Here is a 24,304-nt window from a genome sequence, read left to right on the forward strand (position 1 = left end):
TAAGTCAGAAAGAGAAAAACAAATATCATATATTAACACATGTATGTCGAACCTAGAAAAATGGTGCAGATGAACTGGTCTGCAAGGCAGAAGTTGAGACACAGATGTAGAGAACAAATGTATGGACACCAAGTGGGGAAAACCACAGTGGGGTGGGGATGGTGGTGTGCTGAATTGGGCGACTGGGATTGACATGTATACACTAATGTGTATAAAATTGATGACTAATAAGTACCTGCAGTATAAAAAAACAAAGAAAAAAACAACTAATACTAAACTTTCTTTGGGTTATTTGTACGGAAATATGTTAATATAAATGTTTCAGATATTACATGAAATTTCTAAAAATCTTATATGTTCTGGTGTAACGTTATAAGTCTAATTATTACTTTAAAATGTATATCTCAGAAATAACTAAAATTTCCTTGTCAATTGCATTATTATGAACTTTCATCAAATATTTAACTATGGTCATCTTTAAGTCTTTTGTCATTTACAGACAGTTCTGGGTGTACTCTGATGCTTTTGCAAAAATGTTCCTATAAATGGGTTTCATCTTCAAGGAATTCATGGAAAAGACTCTGACAAGTACAGGTTTCTGGTAACTGACTATACTGCTGAATTGAATGAATAAGCATTTTCAGAACTCTAATGGAAAACTGATGAATTCATAAAAGTGCTAACAAAAGATCAAGATGAAAAAAATTACACGGGACTGAGTGAACTGATGAGGATGATTATAATTTTTGTGACTTTCTGTTTGAATAAAAAAAAATCCCACAAGGACTCAGAGGCAAAAAATATACAAATCAGTTTTTACTGCAAAGTAAAGGAGCTGTTACAGTGGAGGATTACTGGACTGAATGTCAATATTATGACATAGTATGAGTGTGTTTCATGTTTGGTAATTGCAATCACTGTTGCTTTTGTTGTAGTTATCCATTTACAATGCTTGGTGTCAGTTTATTTATCTCTTGTAAAAATAAAATACCGTGTGTGTGTATGAAAAAAAAAGAAAAAAGAGAGACAAATTAATCCCATCATAATGGCAAAGATTCTTTAAAAGTCATAAGATGAAGTTTTACAAAGAACCAAGGGAAATGAACTTCTCGTAATTGCTTGTGGGTTTTAAAATTGGTACAACTGCCACAAGAGTAATTTGTCATGTTTATAAAAAATCCTAGATGTATGCATTGTCATATATCTGTCTTCTTGTACTTAGTATTATGCTAGGTAGTAGGAGAGTGATGGATGGTAAGCAAGATATTATTCCTGCCTTCCTGGCAGGAGAGACAACTAAATAAGCAATCACAATAATGTGATCATTTTATGAAGACTATAAAATAGATTTTCCTATTTTTGCAATAATGATATCTGTGTATGTGTGCATGTAGAATATTAAATACACTAAGAGAATATATACCAGAAAAATAAATCCTCTAATGCTAAAAGCAGATAACTAACAACTCCACTTCAGACTCTTCTAGGAAATGACACATTTTGTCTTATTTTTTTTTTTCCCAAAACTATGGTTCGGAGTTGAAGCCCTGAGTAGGTCCAAAGCTGTTTTGATAAACACCATCTTATTCTTGCTTGGGGACATCTTGTCCCTCCTCCCATTAAAATTTTAAGTGGTTTTGTAATTAAGTGGACTTGAGTTCCAGGACAGGCTTTGATTCTAATTATTTAAAAGAACTTGTACTACCAAAAAAAAAATAGAATAAAATACAAGAATCATGATTATCTCAATAAATGAAGGAAAAGCATTTGCAAAATTCAACATCCTTTCATGATAAAAACCTTGACAGATTGGGCATAGAACAAACATACTTTAACATAGTAAAGGCCACGCACAACAAACTCACAATTAACATTACACTCAATGGAGAAAATTGAAAAAATTTCCTCTAACATCAGGAACAAGACAAGAAAGCCCACTCCCACCACTCTTATTCAATATAGTACTGGAAGTCCTAGCTAGAGTAATTAAGTAAGACAAAGAAATAAAAGTCATTCAAATCAGAAAGGAAGAATTAAAATTATCACTATTTGCAGATGATATGATTTTACATACAAAAATCCCAAAGACTCAAAGAACTGTTGGAAGTAATCAACAAATTTCATAAAATTGCAGGATATAAAATCAACATACAGAAATCAGCTGCATTTCTATATACTGACAATTAAGTATCTGACAAAGAAATTACCCCATAAACAATAGCATCAAAAACAATAAAATACCTAGGAATAAATTTAACCAAGGAAGTGAAAGATCTGTACAACAAAAACTACAAGACTTTGCTGAAAGAAATTGAAGAAGACACAAACAAATGGAAAAACATCTCATGTTCATGGATTGGAAGAATATTGTAAAATGTCCATGTTACCCAAACTGATCTATAGATTCAACACAATCTCTATCAAAATATCAAGGGCATTCACCACAGAAATAGAAAAAACAATCCTAAAATTTGTATGGAACCACAAAAGACTCCAAATATCCAAAGAAATCCTAAGGAGAAGAAACAAATCCAAAAGTATCACACTTACTGACTTCAAACTATACTACAAAGCTAGAGTATTATAAAAACAGTACAGTACTGGCATAAAATTAGACATATAGACCATTAGAACAGAATACAGAGCCCAGAATTAAACCCTCTGCATATGTGGTCAACTACTTGTTGACAAGAGAGCCAAGAATACCCAATGAGGAAAGGATAGTCTCTTCAACAAATAGTGTTGAAAAAACTGGATAAACACATGCAGAACAATGAAATTGAACCCCTATCTTACACCACTCACAAAAAGAACTCTAAGTGGATCAAAGACTTAAACATAAGACCTGATACTATACAGGTAAAGAGCCATAAAATTAAGACAAAATAAGCTCTATGATGATAAGCAGAGTTGTGGGCGCTACAGAGGAAGCAGTAGTTAAATGTGCCCAGAAGAGGGCACATTTGAGCTCACACTTGGAGAAAGAATAGAATTTCACTAGAGTATGAACAGAAGCACTAAGTACATGACATGACCCCATAAAAATAGAAGTGTAGTGTGGATGGGTAGAGGATTGTTTGGGACACCTGTCTGGGTCATGGGGCATGTTTGGACATGAGGCTTGGAAGACCCTTGAATGGCACGGAAAAAGTTTGGGATTTAGTCTACAGGCAACAAGAACCGACTGAAACATTTTGAGTAGGACGGTGATGAGTGATGGGCTTTAACCAACATTAATAGTAGGGCAATGGGGGAAGGAGGAGAAAACCTGAGGCAGAGAAGCCAGTTAGAAAATCAGAGTCTGATTTGGGGACGGTGGAGAGGAGGGACAGATGAGAGACATTTTTGAAGGGTAATTAATTTGGGGGACCTGGAGGCTATTAGTGCTCAAGGCTGAGCTAGCTAAAAGCTGGTTTTTATGTAAGACAGCTCCGAGGGGAGGTGGGGAAGAGAGACATGAAAGGTGGAGCAGGTTTAAGGATGAGATTGAGAGATTGGTTTGGAAAGTGCTGCTTCTGTAGCATAGCAGCAGACGACTGGTCAGGGTTAGAGAGAGAGAGAATTGGGAAACCTCATCAGACAGATGATAAAGTCATGAGAGTGGATGGACTCACCCAAGGAAAGAGGGAAGTCAGGAGAAAAGTGGAACCAAGGGAAAAACTGAAGGGAATGCCTGTGTCTATTGGTGGGTGAAGTGCCAACCAGCATAGTCACTGAGTATGAATGTAACCAAAGATGGGGGATACCCTGGAGGTGGCAGTATCACAGAGATGAGGTAAATGGACTCTGGGACCATATCACCCATGTTAGAATTGCTTCTTAGTGATGTGTCTTGGGCAAATTACTTGACTTCTTTCTGCCTCAGTTTCCTCAGCTGTAAAATAAGGATAATAATAGTATCCACATAATAGAGTGGTTGTGAAAATTGAGTTAAAATAGGTGAAGTAATTAGAACAGTGCCTGTTACATAGAAAATGGTGTATGTGTTAGTCATTGTTTCGTTGTTACTTTCTAAAATAAGGTTTTAAAAGTAAAAACAGTAGAAAATATGCAGTCATTCATTCAGCCAAGTGCTTTTAAAATTTTTTTCCATTATGCCATCTGGTTGTTTTGCGTCAGGCACTGCCTTTTTAAAAACTTTTTTATTTTGCAAAGTTGCAAACATAGTACAGAGTTCCTAAATATTCTTCACCTTGTTTCTCATAAGGTTAACATCTTACATATATATTGAAGCCAGAAAATTAACATTAATACAGTACTGTTAACTAATTACCTTATTTGAATACTGCCTGTTTTCCACTGTCTTTTTTTCTTGTCCATGACCCATTCCAGCATCCAACATTGCATTTAGTTGTATCTCCTTTGTTCCCTCCATTCTATGACAGTTCTGTCTTTTTCACGATCTTAACATATTTTAAGACTACTAGTTTTGTAGAAGGTCCTTCCATTTGGGTTTATCTAATGGTTTCTTATGATTAGGTTGAGGTTATGCATTTTTGGCAAAAATTCCACAGAAAGGATATTGTAGCCTCCTCAGTACACCATCTTGGGGGTATGATGTCAATATGTCTTATTACTGGTGATATTAACTTGGATCACTCAGTTAAGATGATGTCTATCAGGTTTCTCCATAGCAAAGATACTATTTTTTCCTTTGTAATTACTATCATGTAGGGAGATACTTTGAGAATATAAAAATCATTTTTTTCAATATAATTTCCCCTACTAATTTTAGCATTCTTTGATGGCTCTTGCCTGCAACAATTACTACTGTGGTGTCTGACTACTGGTGATTTTCTATTTTTAGTCATTCCTTCTACATTTATTAATTAGAATTGTCATAAGAAAGAGCTGTCCCTTTCCCCCCATTTATTTATTTCAGTATATATTTATACCTGCATTTATTTCAGTATGCACTTGGATACTTAGTCTTTGGGTTGTAATCCAATACTATCCTTATTTATTTTGTTGTACAAATTTTTCCAGCTTTGGCCATTGGGACCTCCTTCAAGTTTGTCCTGTGTCCTATTGATGTGTCCCCATCATTTCTCAAGCACTTCCTAACTTTCTAGCATCACAAGATATTCCAGACTAATCTTGTCTTTTCCCTGCCATAGCTCTGGAATCAAACATTTCTCTAAGGAGCCCTGGTTCCTTTTATTAGAGAATGGTATTTAGAAAACAAGCTCTGGACTCTAGGTATGATCATTGCTCCTAGGATGCTACTGCTTCCAGGCTCAGGGAGTACCTCTTTTTCAAGTGTCCTGGCCATCTTTCTAGAAGAGATGTTCCCTGTGCTTTGGGGAAAAATACGGGTTAAAACAATGACACATTCAGATTATTATCGTTTTGAAAATAGTATTGGAAAACCAATACTCTTTGTTCTTTTTCCTTTTTCCTTCCCTAGTTCTCCAGTTTGGATTTACAACTATCTTTGTGGCAGCTTTTCCTCTAGCACCACTTCTGGCCTTACTGAATAATATAATTGAAATTCGACTTGACGCTTATAAATTTGTCACACAGTGGAGGCGACCTTTAGCTTCAAGGGCCAAAGACATAGGTAAGTTGGATTTGGGGTGTTTTTTAAAAGATATTAACCACCTGATAGATAAAATAAAACAGCTCCCAGCTTTAGACTTTTACATATGGTTTCCATGTAAGATGACTCAACTAACTCTTGCAAAAGAATAATTGTTAGCTTTAAATAATATTAGATAGCAAGTACAGCTACCTATCTGGAAATTTATAATTTCCAGTGCTAGAGAATTTGTGCTTAAATAGATTCTCAATTTGGTTGTTTCTATCCTAAGACTTTGGAACCTAAAAATTTGATTTATTACCACCTATTTCCTTTTTAAAGTAGATCTCCCATTTGCTTAACTTTGTTTTGCTCTTTCCTAAATGTTTGCCTGAGTCATACGAAGCAAGATCCAGTTTTTCTAGAGGCAGAGATGGCCTTTGGTTTTTGACTAGAGATGCTGAGTTGAATCAGGTGCAGCCTCTCAAAAGCTGGCAGAGATCAGAGACTGTCTTTTATTCATTTCTGCATCCAGTGCTTAGGATAGAGTAGGCAGGTGCTCAGCCAGTGTGTGTAGAAGAGAAATGGGTGTGCATATGCTTAACTCAGTGGTCTTTGAACGTCCCAATGAAACAAACACACTCAATGAGCACCTACTCTGGGTCAGTGCATCAGGAACCTGGTCCATAAAGATGAACTGGAGAGACCCTATAGGTACCCCCAAGGAGCTCCCAGTCTGGTGGCATCTTGACATTGCACGTGCCAATCTTATCAGATAGTGTTTGGTGCCTTATCATTGACCAGAATTCTCTACTTATATCTGAACCTGATTGAGCTTTAAGTCATGAGCATGGGCACTTCATGCAAACTCCTTCAATGCCAAGGTTTTTGAAGGAACAAATTCTTCCTCCTGGTTGCAAGAATCAGTATTTGGGATGGTGGAAGGACCTGTGCAAAGGATTTTTGAAAATGAATTACCCCAGTTGTTTTTATAGTTATCACCTCTGCTGTTGTGTCTGGAATTAATTCAACACTTCTCTTTGAATAGGAATTTGGTATGGAATTCTTGAAGGCATTGGAATTCTCTCTGTTATTACAAACGCATTTGTCATAGCGATCACATCTGACTTTATCCCTCGCTTGGTGTATGCTTATAAGTATGGACCTTGTGCAGGCCAAGGAGAAGCTGGGCAAAAGTAAGTGTGCCATAAAGCCATCATGAAATCCCCATTTCCTAGCCATTGTGTGCTGTTGGACACTCAGACAGAAGCCTCTGCATTGGAGTACATGGGACACAAGCCCGGGACAGGAGGCCTGTAGTGGGGAGGTGGAAATATGATACAATAACACTTTTGGCCAAAGAAAACACATTCTGATCTATTGAAGGGTTGGAAGTCATACAAGTCATACAAGTTTTAGGTGAAATCCAATGTGAGAAAAGCAATTAATCATTTTCCCCCCTCCTGCCCACCAAGAATTCAGAAGTGTGTGGTATGCTAATGTGTGTAGCAAAAAAAGTGTTCCATGATGTATAGTTATATATGCCATTTTTATGAGTTTATAAAAGTATAGTTATAATTTGATTCCTCTTGTGTCATGTGTAGACTCTGCAAATTTTACATGGGAAATGTGCAATCATGTGCCAAGTACTCACAAGGTATTCCATAAATATTTGTGGAATAAGTAACTGAACGATTCTTTCCTGGCTATGGACTTGACCAGTGTCTATATTACCACAGGCAAATTGAGTGAACTTAACTCGCTGAGAGATCAATACTATGGCATCACCTCAATGGTTCCCAAAGCGAGGGCTCTGTATCTCTCATCAGCTAAAGCCTTGGCAAAATTATAACATGTCCCCTAGCTTTCATTTCTACACCCTTGGAAAAAAGATAAAAAGTCCCCACATACTTTAATGGGAAAAAATAAAACAACCCTGTTTGGCTAATGTCAAAATAATATAATTAATTGTGGGATTTAAATGTCTGTAGGTCAGAGTGGAATGTGTGTTGGGATCATAGGGTCCTTTTGGTTCCCCAGAAGTCATCTCATTTAGGTTTCTGCACATTCCTACAAGCAGCCTTGCCTCTTAGTTTACTAGTCTGAGCCAAACTAATTCATCCTCTATAGCCAGCGTAGTTCCATCAGCCCCCAAGGAGTACAGTGCCACCAAATCAAGTCAGCTAAATTTATACACACCTGACTTAGGTCCAGTTTCATTATTCATCCTACATAAATGCTCTAAGGCATAGATAACTGAACGAGATAAAGCTCACAATCCAGCTATTTGAGGAAGCTTCTATAAAGTTCTTCACTAACCACGTGGCCATTAAATGTGAATTATCTAGCCACTTTAAGTGAGCATACCATCCCATTTCAAGAGAGATTTAGACTTACCTCGTACTATGCATGCATTTCTTTCTACCTGTAACTGTTGTGAACATTCTCTGCTTGACTCAGCCTAGAAAAGCTTACCTTTGTTTAAACCACTTTCATGTATGTTTTGCATTTGATTCTCAAAACAACGCGGGTAGCGGGATATGCATTAGTGGCCTCGCTTTGAAGAGCAGAAAGAGACAGAGAGGTTAAATCCATAATCACAAGGCAGAGTAACTGATGGAGCCCACACGAAGGTAAAGCCTAGACTCAGACAGTGCCCTTCATCCTGAACCTCACAGCCTTCGGGGCCCTTGCCAATAAGTGCTTATCCAACTCATCTAACAGTCAACTCCCTGGGGTTTAAATCTTGATGGTTATTTCCATGCTTTCGCTACTTCAAATATGGTAATACCTGTCTTGTTCTGGAGGAAACCAAAAAACAAAGTGGGAACATTTATGCGCAGTTGATAATGAATCAAAGCTTTAGAATTTTGACAGCCTATTAGATTTAAGACAATGTTCATGGTGATTAGAATTTCTCTAAATAGGCTCCTTAATTCAGTTTTACTGAGCTCTTTGGGCCTTTTTTTTTTTTAAACAATGTCTCTCTTAAGAGCCTGTTGCTACCTTCAATATTTGTAGATCTACTTTTTATCTTCTAATCTATTGGTCATTTTTCTTATTTTCAAATAGTTACATTTGTGTATGTTTCTTCCTGAATCTTATTTTCTGCCCCACCAGCTACTCTATTATCCTCTTTAGGTTTTTTTCTTTTTCCAGTTTAAAAATGCTTCAGAGATGACTGAACTCATACAGGAGCAGCATTGTCAAATTTCAGATGTCATAGGCTTTTAAGGTAGCATGTGCAGTCAGAGTGAGATCCCACTTAGAATAAATCTGGCTGTGGAAACGCCATATTTCAATTTAAATTGATCCTAAATCAACAGTATTCCAACCAAACCAATCACCTTTCTCCAAAACTCCAGGCTTCCTCACCTTACAGGTTTCCCTGGCTCCTCCATGGATGAGAATTTCACTCCTGTGTCCAGGGTCATTCAGTTCACAGGCCCCTTGTCCCTAGGACAGCGTGCTTCAGTTATTCCTGGCTGCGCATTCCCACCAGTCTGCTGAGCAGACGAGTCTTCAGCAGCGCAGTGGGGAAGACATTCTCATTTTTCAGCCAGATCTGTATGTGAAAGGAATACTGTGGTTTGAGGCAGTGGTCTCCACACAGCGGGTACACAAGAATTTTTCAAATGTTTTCATCTTCCCTCTTAAGACATTCTGTCTTTCCAGCTGCCGGTGATCAGAGTGTTGTTCATTGCCTACAAAATGAAGTCACTTTGTCTTTCAGGGTATCTTCCCAAGGGCCCTTTAGAAAGAGCTTAGAGAACTAAAATCACCTCTGGGCAGACATCAGGAGACAGAAATTGTGAAGTAAAGTTGAAGATGTATATTATAAAATTGTTCTGTCAATCAGAGTTAAAACTGCAATCAGCAAACTAAATTTTTTTTCCAGAAAGCACAAATAACCAGTTTGATCCCTCACCCTCAGTGAATGCAATAAACTAATTACTTTGTTATCAGGTAGACATGGATTAGAGTTTGGGAACATTCTCTAAGGATATATGCAGGCCTTAGAAAATTACTGTGAGGTATATACCTGATCTAGTGGTATAAATCAAGCTGATTTTCCTGTAAAAATAGTGATATCATAAGGAGTTAGAGACTTGATCAAGGACACAGTGCTCGAATTTTCACAGAATGAGCTACAAATATCTTAATGAACTATAAATAATGTATTTATATAAGCTATAAATCAATTAAATCGATCAACACCAAAACCAATTGCAAAGTTGTATTTCAGAAGATAAAGCTTACGGTTACAGAGGTCTACTCTTCTTATTTCATAATGTCTGACATTTTCAATGCAAGAAGTCAGAAGTCCACTTTCTTCTGTGCTTATCTCATTAGCCTAATTTATTACCTATAAAGTTATCTACAAATTAACCTATAAATAAGTCATTTGTTGTCTACAAAGCATGTCTGACTTTAAATGCACAAACCTGACCTTATTTCCCCTTGCTTTTTTGCCCTTTCAGCCCTATCCCCATGCTATTTGAGTCTCAATGCCTAAAACCTCAAAAGCAAATTTAGTAGCAGGATTCAAAGACACTCTGCAGTGAGTTTGATCTGGAATCTACAAAGTCAAAAGTCAACTTCTGATTCTGTTCTCTCCCTTGAAAATGATGATAATGATCACTAGTTCATCCTTTTCCCCCACAGTAAAGGATGGAAAGCAATAAGTAATGAATGGTTTTAAAACCAGAATTCTCACATTTAAATAAATGTCTTCTCAGAAGTTACTTGGAAAACATACGCATTCTAATTCAAACAATGCTGCCCTTGCATAAGACATTTTTCTGAATCTTCTTTCTTGGAAATGCCTTTAGAGGCCATCTGCCAACCCCTTAAGAAAACTGACTTCATTATTTTATATTCTCAGGAAACTCTTCCTTTGTCTGATACTTTTTTCTCCTTCCCTCTCACTTCTCCCTGATCATCAGTGTAGCCTGTCTTTCCTCTGTCTCACCTGGAGCTGGGGGTGTGTCACAGTGAGGATACATAGACCTCCTGCCAGCAAACTTAGTAGACATGGGATCTGCTGCTGCCTGTGGCCTTCCTGCTGTAACAATAGGTCACTGAGTTGACACATGGATGCCACTGGCTGAACTCTATATGATGAAGTGTGGGAAACCTCATTTCCCTGAATTGGTGATGGTCTCAACTGTTTGATGTTGGCAAGATAAGATTCCACCACAGTGAAAAGAATTAGATAAATGCCTAGAAAATTCAGTATTAGCAGTTCCTCTTCTTCCCTGATTATGGAAATTATATGGAAAGAAGACTTACTAGTTCCACGTGTAATGCTTTGCACCCAGAAGGAGTACATGCCCACTAAAGGCACATTTTCAACTTGATTCATGACTGACATTACATGAATAGGCTTAATAAAGAGTTCAGCTATGTCTCCCTTTTATCTTTTATTTTGAATGTATGGTATTCAGCCTGTGAGACGGGTCTTTCATTCGAATTTAGGTTCTCTATTGTGTTTTTTAACAGAGTAGCCATGAGCAGCTTTAATCTTAGTAAAGCTCAGGGCTGCTGTGTGCGAGAAGAGTGTAGGAGGGGCTGTAATTATTCCATTTCAATGCTGGGCCTGCTTTTGCCAGTTTCCAGAGCACCTTTCCCTTCCCACAGCTCAGCTCCTGAAAAGACTCTGCTCTATTCTGTATTTCACAAAACTGGCTCCCTCTCTGTCACAGCTAATCATCATCAAGACTCTGTTTTCATGTCATGTTCTAGGCAGTTCATAGATGAGGGAGAAGTCATTTCAAATTACCTTTTTATGGAGTGATGGGAGAGGCCTGCTGCCAGTGGGAGTAGGGCATGTTACACACGCACTGACCATTTGTTTCACCCATGAGTGACCGTTGACAAATGGGTCCTTCTGCTTGGTTCATTTCTTTTAAGGCCATGATGAAACCAGTGACTCGTCTTGAGCAAGACAACACATGCACAGAACCCACGTGCTCTCAGAACTATGTTTGTGTTATCACTTGGGTTTGGTATTCAGCAACTTTGGATAATCACATCAGACATGTTAATGAAGAGAGTCTGAAGACCATGATTTCTTCTTTCAATTAATAATTAAATATTTACTGACCTCCTGCTAGGTGCATGAAATAAAATGAATAATACCACTCACATTTATTAAGATCTTGCTATAGGCTAAGCATTATATCACTTGCTTTACATATATAATTTCATTTCATTCCCACAATGACCCTATGAGGTGGATACTTTTGTTGCTTAAAGAGTTGCATAATTTGCCAAGATCACATGGCTAGAAAGCAGCAGAGCTACAATTTGACCCTAAAGCCCAAGTTTTTTGTATTATAATATACTGACCCCATTTCCCAACACAGAATGAAAGCCATGTCCTCAAGAAGCTTATAATCCCTGGGAGGTCCAGGCAATAGTTTTATTCCTGATCCATCTTCAAGACCTTGACAGAATCTCTGGTACTTTAATTTTCCTCCAATCAAATAAATTGAATTCAATATTTACTGGATTCCTATACTGCACGAGACTGTCCTAGGATACCAAAATATCTATGACACCTCTTCTGATCCAAAAAAGAAAAAAACCACTATAGTCCAAAGGAGAAGACATACATGTATGCAGCCAACTCTTGTATAAGCCATATGGCCATTGTGAAGTAAATATAGCTGTACCACAGAGAGAAGGGAATCAGTCTTCTGACTGGGGGGATTAGGACATTTTCACAAAAGAGGTGACATCTCAGTTGGTGAACACTATTACCACTTGTAAAACATGAGTAAGGAATCCCAAGAGAAAAGACAACATGAGCAGAGGCATGAAAGTATATGATACATGAAAGGAACATAATCTAGCATGACTGTAGCATGGGATGTGAGTTGGGAGGGGGGTTATATTCATACTAGTTATATTCAGGGCATTATGAGAAATTATAGATAATCATTAATGAAGGAATGTGATTATGTGTGCATATGTGTGTGTGTGTCATCAATGAAAGAAGTGGTGACTTATTTATGCTGATCAGGCAATGCTTTTGCCCATTTCACTGAAGCACTGATTGGGGTAGTGATGGTCTACATGATGATTCTGCACAAAAAGGACTATAACAAAAGAATGACTTGTTCTTCATTCAACATACCCAGGGCTTTTCAGTGTATTCCAACTTGAGTGCTGTGACAAGGCAGGTCCAAGTAAGGCACCTATAACTGCAGGGATTTCTAGGAAGTAGAGCCTTGGTGAATTGGATGCAGAGGTGATCAGAGTCCTAATTAGAGAATCTGTTTTCTTTGTAGGTGCATGGTTGGCTATGTGAACGCCAGCTTGTCTGTATTCCGAATTTCTGACTTTGAGAACCGATCTGAGCCCGAGTCTGACGGCAGTGAGTTCTCAGGGACTCCTCTCAAGTACTGTAGGTAAGTGTGGCACTCTTAGCCTCAGCTGGGCTGGCTCTGCCATGGGGAGGTGTTGTTCAGACAGTGGCCCTTTTCGACTGAGTGGATTTACAGCTGCGGTTGCAAACTTGATTATGCATTACAATCCCCTGGAGAATTTTTAAATCTCTTTACGAGGCTGGGACCCAGACAGATTAAAACATAATCTCTGGGGTGAAACCCAGACTTCCAGATCCAGGAAGCCCATATAAGAGGAACCCAAAGAGACCCCCAATAAGACATTATAATTAAAGTATCAAAAGTTAAGACAAGGAGAGAATATTAGAAGCAGCAAGAGAAAAACAATTTGTTACACACAGGCATATGTCATTTTTGTGCACTTCGCAGATACTGCATTTTTTTATAAATTGAAGGTTTGTGGCAATCCTGCATCGAGAAAGTCTGTCAGTGCTGTTTTTCCAACAGCATTTGCTCACTTTGTGACTCTGTGTCACGATTTGGTAATTCTGGCCATATTTCAGATTTTTTTCATTATTATTATATTTGTTGTGGTGATCTATGATCAGTGATCTTCGATGTTACTATCGTAATTGTTTTGGGGTGCTACAAACCCTGCATATATAAGACAGTGGACTTAATGTGTTCTGACTGCTCTGTTTCCCCATCGCTGCCTCTCCGTGGGCTCCCCTCTTCCCTGAGACACAGTAGTGAAATTAGGCCAATTCAATTAATAACCCCACAGTGGCCTCTAAGTGCTCAAGAGAAAGGAAAGCCACACATCTCTCACTTTAAATCAAAAGCTAGAAATGACTAAGCTTAGTAAGGAAGGCAAGCTGAAAGCAGAGATAAGCCAAAAGGTAGGCCTCTTCCACCAAACAGTTTGCCAAGTTGTGAATGCAAAGGAAAGTTAAAGTGCTACTCCAGTGAACACCCAAATGATAAGAAAGTGAAACAGGCTTCCCTGGTGGCGCAGTGGTTGAGAGTCCGCCTGCCGATGCAGGGGACACGGGTTCGTGCCCCGGTCCGGGAGGATCCCACATGCCGCGGAGCGGCTGGGCCCGTGAGCCATGGCTGCTGAGCCTGCGGGTCCGGAGCCTGTGCTCCGCAACGGGAGAGGCCACAACAGTGAGAGGCCCACGTACCACAAAAAAAAAAAAAAAAAAAAAAAAAAAAGAAAGTGAAACAGCCTTACTGATGATCTGAAGAAGGTTTTAGTTGTCTGTACAGAAGATCAAACCAGCAAAAACATTCCTTTAAGCCAAAGCTTAATCCAGAGCAAGACCCTCACTGTCTCAATTCTGTGAGGGCCAAGAGAGGTAAGGAAGCTACAGAAAAGTTGGAAGCTAGCAGAGGTTAGTTCATGAGGTTTAAGAAGCAGCACCCATAACATGCAAGTGCTGATGTAGAAGCTGCAGCAATTTGGTTCAAGACGGTGGAGTAGAAGGACGTGCTCTCACTCCCCCTTGCGAGAGCACCAGAATCACAACTAACTGCTGAATAACCATCGACAGGAAGACACTGTAACTCACCAAAAAAGGTACCCCACATCCAAAGACAAAGAAGCCCCAGTGAGATGGTAGGAGGGTCGCGATCACAATAAAATCAAATCCCATAACCACTGGGTAGGTGACTCACAAACTGGAGAACAATTATACCACACCCACTGGAGTGATGGTTCTGAACCCCACATCATGCTTCCCAATCTGGGGGTCTAGCAATGGGAGGAGGAATTCCCAGAGAATCACACTTTGAAGGCTAGCAGGATTTGATTGCAGGACTTCGACAGGACTGGGGGAAACAGAGATCTTGGAGGGCACACACAAAGTAGTGTGCACATCAGGACTTGGGGGAAGGAGCAGTGACACCATAGGAGACTGAACCAGACCTACCTGCTAGTGTTGGAGGGTCTCCTGCAGAGGCAGCGGGGGTGATGGCTGTGGCTCACCATGAGGACAAGGACACTGGCAGCAGAAGTTCTGGGAAGTATTCCTTGGCGTGAGCCCTCCTGGAGTCCACCATTAGCCCCACCAAAGAGCCTCTAGCTCCAGTGCTGGGTCCCCTCAGGCCAAACAACAGGGAGGGAACTCAGCCCCATCCATCAGCAGACAAGCAGATTAAAGTTTTACTGAGCTCTGCCCACCAGAGAAACACCCAGCTCTACTCACCACCAGTTCCTCCGATCAGGAAGCTTGCACAACACTCTTAGATAGCCTCATCCACCAGAGAGCAGACAGCAGAAGCAAGAAGAACTACAATCCTGCAGCCTGTGGAACGAAAACCACATTCACAGAAAGATACACAAAATGAAAAGGCAAAGGACTATGTACCAGATGAAGTAACAAGATAAAACCCCAGAAAAACAACTAAATGAAGTGGAGATAGGCAATCTTCCAGAAAAGGAATTCAGAATAATGATAGTGAAGATGATCCATGCCCTCAGAAAAAGAATGGAGGCAAAGATCGAGAAGATGCAAGAAGTGTTTAACAGAAGACAGCCTAAGAGACCTCTGGGACAAAATCAAACGCACCAACATTCTCATTATAGGGGTCCCGGAAAAAAAAAAAGAGAGAGAAAAAGGACCCAAGAAAATATCAGAAGAGATTATAGTCAAAAACTTCCCTAACATAGGAAAGGAAATAGCCACCTAAGTGCAGGAAGCACAGAGAGTCCCAGGCAGGATAAACCCAAGGAGAAACACACCGAGACACACAATAATCAAATTGACAAAAATTAAAGACAAAGAAAAATTATTAAAAGTAACAAGGGAAAAATGACAGATAACATACAAGGGAACTCCCATAAGGTTAACAGCTGATTTCTCAGCAGAAACTGTACAAGCTAGAAAGGAGTGACACAATATATTTAAAGTGATGAAAAGGAAGAACCTACAACCGAAATTACTTGACCCAGCAAGGATCTCATTCAGATTCGACCGAGAAATCAAAAGCTTTACAGACAAGCAAAAGCTAAGAGAATTCAGCACCACCAAACCAGCTCTACAACAAATGCTAAAGGAACTTTTCTAAGTGGGAAACACAAGAGAAGAAAATGTCTACAAAAACAAACCCAAAACAATTAATAAAATGGTAATAGGAACATACATATCGATAATTACCTTAAATCTGAATGGATTAAATGCTCCAACCAAAAGACACAGGCTTGCTGAATGGATACAAAAACAAGACCCATATATATGCTGTCTACAAGAGACCCACTTCAGACCTAGGGACACATACAGACTGAAAGTGAGGGGATGGAAAAAGATATTCCATGCAAATGGAAATCAAAAGAAAGCTGGAGTAGCAATACTTATATCAGATAAAATAGACATTAAAATAAAGAATTGTACAAGAAACAAGGAAGCACACTACATAATGATCAAGGGATCAATCCAAGAAGAAAATATAACAATTATAAATATATATGCACCCAACATAGGAGCAAATCAATACATAAGGCAAATGCTAACAGCTATAAAAGAGGAAATCAACAGTAACACAATAATAGTGGGGGACTTTAACACCTCACTTACACCAATGGACAGATCATCCACAAGAAAATTAATAAGGAAACACAAGCTTTAAATGACGCAATAGACCAGATAGATTTTTTTTTTTTTTGGTGGTGGTACGTGGGCCTCTCACTGTTGTGGCCTCTCCCATTGCAGAGCACAGGCTCCAGACGCACAGGCTCAGCGGCCATGGCTCACGGGCCCAGCCGCTCCGCGGCATGTGAGATCTTCCCGGACCGGGGCACGAACCCGTGTCCCCTGCATTGGCAGGCAGATTCTCAACCACTCCACCACCAGGGATGCCCGACCAGATAGATTTAATTGATATATATAGGACATCCGAAAACAGCAGATTACACTTTATTCTTAAGTGCACATGGAACATTCTCCTGCATAGATCACATTGGTAAATTTAAGAAAATTGAAATCATATCAAGCATCTTTTCTGAACAAAACACTATGAGATTAGAAATAAATTACAGGGTGAAAAAAGGTAAAGAACACAAACATATGGAGGCTAAACAATACATTACTAAATAACCAAGAGATCACTAAAGAAATCCAAGAGGAAATCAAAAAATACCTAGAGACAAATGACAATGAAAACACGATGATCCCAAACCTGTGGGATGCAGCAAAAGCAGTTCTAAGAGGGAAGTTTATAGCAATAAAATCCTACCTCAAGAAACAAGAAATATCTCAAATAAACAATCTAACCTTACATCTAAAGGAACTAGAGAAAGAAGAACAAACAAAACCCAAAGTTAGTAGAAGGAAAGAAATCATAAAGAACAGAGCAGAAATCAAAGATACAGAAACAAAGAAAACAATAGCAAAGATCAATACTACTAAAAACTGGTTCTTTGAGAAGATAAACAAAATTGATAAACATTTAGCCAGACTTATCAAGAAAAAGAGGGAGAGGACTCAAATCAATAAAATTAGAAATGAAAAAGGAGAAGTTAAACAGGTACCACAGAAATACAAAGCATCACAAGAGATTACTACAAGCAACTCTGTGCCCCAAAAATGGACAACCTGGAAGAAATGGACAATTTCTTAGAAAGATATAACCTTCCAAGACTGAACCAAGAAGAAATAGAAAATATGAACAGACCAATCACAAGTAATGAAATTGAAACTGTGATTAAAAATCTTCCAACAAACAAAAGCCCAGGACCAGATGGCTTCACAGCTGAATTCTATAAAACATTTAGAGAAGAGCTAACACCCATCCTTCTCAAACTCTTCCAAAAAACGGCGAGGAAGGAACACTCCCAAACTCATTCTACGAGGACACCATCACCCTGATACCAACATCAGACAAAGATATTACAAAAAAGAAAATTACAGACCAATACCACTGATGAATATAGATGCAAAAGTCCTCAACAAAATACTAGCAAACAGAATCCAACAACAAATTAAAAGGATCATACACCATAATCATGTGGGATTTCTCTCAGTGATGCAAGGAGTCTTCAGTATACGCAAGTCAATCAGTGTGATACACCATATTAACAAATTGAAGAATAAAAACCATATGATCATCTCAATAGATGCAGAAAAAGCTTTAGACAAAATTCAACACCCATTTATGATAAAAACTCTCCAGAAAGTGAGCACAGAGGGAACTTACCTCAACATAATAAAGGCCATATATGACAAACCCACGGCAAACATCATTCTCAATGGTGAAAAACTGAAAGCATTTCCTCTAAGTGCAAAAGTAATGCACCGAAATCTCCTGCATTCTTAAACACTAACAATGAAAGATCAGAAAGAGAAATTAAGGAAAGAATCCCATTTACCACTGCAACAAAAAGAATACCTAGGAATAAACCTACCTAAGGAGGTAAAAGACGTGTACTCCGAAAACAATAAGACACTGATGAAAGAAATTAAAGGTGACACAAACAGATGGAGAGACATACCATGTTCTTGGATTGGAAGACTCAATATTGTGAAAATGACTACACTACCCAAAGCAATCTACAGATTCAATGCAATCCCTATCAAATTATCAATGGCATTTTTTACAGAACTAGAACCAAAAATCTTAAAATTTGTATGGAGGCAAAAAAGACCCCAAATAGCCAAAGCAATCAAGAAAGAAAAACAGAGCTGGAAGAACCAGGCTCCCTGACTTCAGACTATATTACAAAGCTACAGTAATCAAAACAGTATGGTACTGGCACCAAAACAGAAATAGGTGGAACAGGATAGAAAGCCCAGAAATAAACCCATACACCTATGGTCAATTAATCTACAACAAAGGAGGCAAGAATATACAATAGAGGAAAGACAGTCTCTTCAATAAGTGTTGCTGGGAAAACTGGACAGCTACATGTAAAAGAAATTAGAACACTCCCTAACACCATACACAAAAATAAACTCAAAATGGATTAAAGACCTAAATATAAGACCAGATAGGATGAAACTCCTAGAGGAAAACACAGGCAGGACACTCTTTGACATAAATTGCCACAATATCTTTTTGGATCCATCTCCTAGAGTAATGGAAATAAAAACAAAAATAAACAAATGGTACCAAATTAAACTTAAAAACTTTTGCACAGCAATGGAAGCCATCAACAAAACGAAAAGACAACCTATGAATGGGAGAAAATATTTGCGAATGATGCTACTGACAAGGGATTAATTTCCAAACTATACAAACAGCTCATAGAGCTCTATATCAGAAAAACAACCCAATCAAAAAATGGACAGAAGATATAGACATTTCTCCAAAGAAGAGATACAGATGGCCAAAAGGCACATGAAAAAATGCTTGAAATCACTAATTATTAGAGAATTCAAATCAAAACTACAGTTAGGTATTGCCTCACACCAGTCAGAATGGTCATCATCAAAAAGTCTATAAATAAATGCTGGAGAGGGTGTGGAGAAATGGGAACTCTTCTACACTGTTAGTGGGAATGTAAATTGGTACAGTGACTATTGAGAACAGTATGGAGGTTCCTTAAAAAACTAAAAATAGAGCTACCATAAGATCCTGTAATCACACTCCTGGGCATATATCTGGAGAAAACCATAATTTGGAAAGATACACGCACACCAATGTTCATTGAAGCACTATTTACAATTCCAAGGCATGGAAGCAACCTAAATGTCCATCAACAGAGGAATGGATAAAGAAGATGTGGTATATATATATACAATGGAATATTACTCAGCCATTAAAAAGAATGAAATAATGCCATTTGCAGCAACATGGGTGGACCTACAGCTTATCATACTAAGTGAAGTAAGCCAGATAAAGATAAATATGATATGATACCATTTAAATTTGGAATCTTAAAAAAAAAACATACAAATGATCTTATTTCCAAAACAGAGACTCACAGACATAGAAAACAAACTTATGGTTACCAAAGGGGAAAGGGGGGTAGGGGAGGGATAAATTAGGAGATTGGGATTAACATATACTCACTACTATATATAAAATAGATAACCAATAAGGACCTACTGTATGGCACAGGGAACTATACTCAATATTTCATAATAACCTATAAGGGTTATTACAAAATCTGAGGAAGAATATACATATATATATATTCTGAATTGCTGTGCTGTAAACCTGAAACTAACACGATATTGTAAATCGACTATACTTCAATTTTTAAAAAGTTGCTAAGGAAGTAGATCTTAAAAGTTCTCATCGCAAGAAAACAAAATTTTTTAGTAATAAATAAAAGCAGAATCCAGAGTACTATGTAGAGCACTGCAACCAACTTTTGCCCAAAGGGCATTTGCTGAACTGGGTAGACTTACACTTTGTTTTTCAAAGCTTTACATGGTTAGGGAATTTGAAAGGAAATAGAGAAGTGACCAGCTTGTGAGTATAAATCAAAATATACACTACATAAAACAACAATATATTCATACTAGAGTCTGTTGTACAGCAATGGCCACATGCAACAGCATAGATAAATCTCAGTAGCACAATGCTAAAAAAAAAAAAAAAAAAAAAAAAGCAAGTCTCAGAAGGCTGCATACCGTATAGCATCCTTTCTAGAGAGTTTAAGACAAACAAAACTGAATATCATATTCAGACAAATGAATATACATAACAAAAACATGTTAATGATAAAAATGAAGTTCAGGATAAGGGAAGCAACGAGATGAGATGAAGGAGAAGCCCAGAGGTGGATATAAGTTCCCGGTAATATTTTAATTCTTGGGTTGCATGGAGGATTTATGATCGTTCATTATGTTATTAAACTATTAAATACATAAACATAAAAACTGCAGAAAAGAAGAACATGAATGGACCAATAAGATTAGTTATAAAAACTAAGAACTGTGGGCTTCCCTGGTTGCTCAGTGGTTGAGAGTCCGCCCGCCAATGCAGGGAACACAGGTTTGTGCCCCGGTCTGGGAGGATCCCACATGCCGCGGAGCGGCTAGGCCCATGAGCCATGGCCGCTGAGCCTGCGCGTCCAGAGCCTGTGCTCCGCAACGGGAGAGGCCACAGCAGTGAGAGGCCCGCGTACCACAAAAAAAAAAAAAAAAAAAAAAATGCACTCACAAAATAAAACATACAGTATGATTCCATTTATATAGAATTCAAAGCAGATAAAACTAAGCACTGTTTTATTTAGGAACACTTGCATAAGTAGCATAATTATAAAGAGTAGCAGAAAATTACAATAGTCATCACCTCTTGGGGTGTCTGGCTTTGCCAGTGAGGCATTTCTAAGCCACTGACCATGTTCTGTGGCTTAACTTGGATGAGGTTCACTTATCATTCTTTGAAATGTACATATGTTTTTATTTTCACAGTTTAAAAAAATGGGAATGAATTAACTGGTGCTAGAATATACCTGGTGCTAGAAAAATAATGTTTGCAAGCCAATCATCCATTTCCTGAGAAATAAAAGCAGCTATAGAGAATTCACTAACTTATGCCAAAAGGGAACACCCCACCTTTCCCACATGTAAAATTGAAGCCAAGAAATTTAAAATTTTACTTTCTGCAAACAGTTCTGACTCACTTGGAAAAATCCTCCAAACATTAACACCACTGGGCTACATTGTATCTTGGAAGGTACTAGGCTAAAAGATCAGAAGAGTGAAACTGATTATCTTGAGGCTTGGTGTCCTGGCTGTTTCTACAGAAGGGCAGGGAAGTGTTTTCTTTTTACAAGTGCCAGAGAACATGCAGCCGATCATTTTGCAAAAAAATTAGACTGCATCAAAAACAGAAACACGGGGTACAAATGACATCTGAGCACTGCCCTCACCAAAACTTCTGCTGAGTGGAAAAGGCCAAGAGACCAGGGATAGACTGCAGTGTGAACTGAGAGCTCCACTTACAACAGTCATCTGCAAGCTCATAGAAGAAAAGAGTGAGTCCAAAATTTTAGAGCAGGGTGGGACACACCCTAAGTTTGTTGATAGGGAAAACTGATGTCCAGAGACGCTTCATGAATTACCCAAGATCATTATTAGTCAGGCAAACCCCAAACATGGTTCCAGTATACTTTCCAGCACATAATTCTGGAGACAGCTGCCAGCAGCAAAGCAAATGACAAACTCATTGGCACCACTGAGTTTTAATTCCCTTAGGGTAGCAATAAGAAATTTTCTAGATAGAAACTTGACTTTATGGTACAATGGCTTAAGAGAGTAGGAAGCCAGAAACCTGCTGCTTCTGAGAACAAACTTCCTAAGAATTTCACAACTTCTGATTCTCGTTCTCAGAACCTAAGTGCCAATGTAGACGCGTTGTGTTCCTCTGAGTACAGGTTAGCTGAACTCTGTGACAGATCACAAATGGATGTATATGACACACAGCCTGAACAAATAGATGCATATTCTCAACAACTTGATCCGTACATAGAAATTATCTAAAATGTTGCCAACTCACCATAGCCATGAGTATGTGTTTCCTAAATATTAAAAAGCACATGTAAAGAATATTAATTTTTAAAATACTAAAACACCATAAATTAACATTTAAAACCACCGCTTAAAACCCTTTACCTTTTGCATATCGTATGTGTACAGTTTTACAAATGGTCATTGTGTTTGATAATCTACTCTCATTGAGTGATAAAAGTATTTCAACTTTCTAGTTTTCATACTTATATTTAATGGCTGTTTATATTTGATGTGTACTAGTTTATTCAGCTATGCTGAATAATGGAATTCATTTATTTGTTATGAGTTTACAGCATGCATTTTAAGAATGACACATCTGAATTGTATTTTTTGGAAATGGTCAAGGAAAATGGTCTGCAAGATCAAGGAAAAACTATGATTTTCCACCCAGTGAATTTAGAAGGTATCTGAGGAGGAAGAGATTTGTCAAAATGCTTCAAATTAAAAGCCAAACAAGATCTGAGAAGCTAGGAGATGGAGCAGACAAAACAAAGGGCAAAAGTCAAGAGCAGAGAAGAGCATAAATAGGGAAGGGAGCAGTGGGTCCTGAAAAGAATTTCCTTTTCTAATGAACACTATTGTGTAGAAAGTTTAAGGAGTCAATGATGGTGACTCTTTTTTTAAAAAATTAATTAATTAATTTGTTTTTATTTTTGGCTGTGTTGGGTCTTCGTTGCTGCATGTGGGCTTTCTCTAGCTGGGGCGAGCAGGGGCTACTCTTCGTTGCGGTACGCGGGGTTCTCATTGCGGTGGCTTCTCTTGTTGCGGAGCACGGGCTCTAGGTACGTGGGCTTCAGTAGTTGTGGCTCACCGGCTCTAGAGCACAGGCTCAGTAGTTGCGGCATATGGGCTTAGTTGCTCCGCAGCATGTGGGATCTTCCCGGACCAGGGCTTGAACCCATGTCCCCTGCACTGGCAGGCGGATTCTTAACCATTCTGCCACCAGGGAAGCCCCAATGATGGTGACTCTTGAAGCAATTCAGGTTCCCTCCTTTTATATATACTTTTGTCTGATAATTAACCATGTGTATCATAAAAAGCATACTGCTCCTTTTCCTTCTAGAATATTTACGTGGACTATATTTGAACTATAGGTAGCTAAAGACAAATAAAGGAATTTGTTATCTTAATTGGAACACACAATTCCTAGTTCTTGACTACCTGTGCTCTGCAAAAAGTAAAAGAAGGTTAGAATAGTCTATGCAAACTTTTAGTCCTGAATAAAATTATTCTTCCTAAAATTTCAGGCATTGTTTATTGGACCTATGACAGGAGCAGATTATGTAACAATATATTAGAATGAGTGTTTTCAATGATTATCTAATCCTTATCATCATAGGGAGAACCAACAGTTTGAAGGCACTAACATTCATTTTTTTTTTAAGTATGGTTGATTTACAACTTTGTATTAGCTTTAGGTGTACAACATAGTGATTTGATATCTTCAAAGATTATATGCCAATTAAAGTTATTATAAAATATTGGTAATATTCCCTGTGCAGTATGTTACATCTTTGTATATTATTTATTTTATACCTAGTAGTTTGTACCTCTTAATCCCCTCCCCTATCTTGGCCCTCCCCCCAGGCCTCTCCCCACTGGTAACCACTAGTTTGTTCTCTGTATCTATGAGTCTATTTTGTTACATTCATTTATTTGTTTTATTTTTTAGATTCCACATGTAAGCAAAAACACAGTATTTGCCTTTGTCTGACTTACTTCACTAAGCATATGGGTATATATCTGAAGAAAATGAAAACACTAATTAGAAAAGATACATGCATCCCAATGTTCATAGCAGCATTGTTTACAATAGCCAAAGTATAGAAGCAACCTAAGTATCCATCAGTGGATGGATAAAGGAAATGTGATATATAATTAGATATATGTGTATATACACACACACAATGGACTATTACTCAGCCATAAAAAAGAATTAAATTTTGCCATTTGCAACAACATGGATGGATCTG

The 24,304-nt window shown here is 38.2% G+C and overlaps 1 protein-coding gene across 8 annotated transcripts in view; it reads left to right on the plus strand.

Moving 5' to 3' along the window:
- ANO4 (anoctamin 4) overlaps positions 1 to 24,304 on the plus strand; it is a 459,956-nt gene that overhangs the window by 430,398 nt on the left and 5,254 nt on the right. For all 8 annotated transcript variants that reach the window (XM_024127263.2, XM_024127265.2, XM_024127267.2 and 5 more), the window contains 3 exons: positions 5,408 to 5,560; positions 6,567 to 6,714; positions 12,814 to 12,933. In XM_024127263.2, the coding sequence (XP_023983031.1) occupies positions 5,408 to 5,560; positions 6,567 to 6,714; positions 12,814 to 12,933 (421 nt within the window). The remainder of the gene's footprint in view (positions 1 to 5,407; positions 5,561 to 6,566; positions 6,715 to 12,813; positions 12,934 to 24,304) is intronic.

Source organism: Physeter macrocephalus, chromosome 6, assembly GCF_002837175.3.
Source record: "Physeter macrocephalus isolate SW-GA chromosome 6, ASM283717v5, whole genome shotgun sequence".
NCBI lineage: Eukaryota > Metazoa > Chordata > Mammalia > Artiodactyla > Physeteridae > Physeter > Physeter macrocephalus.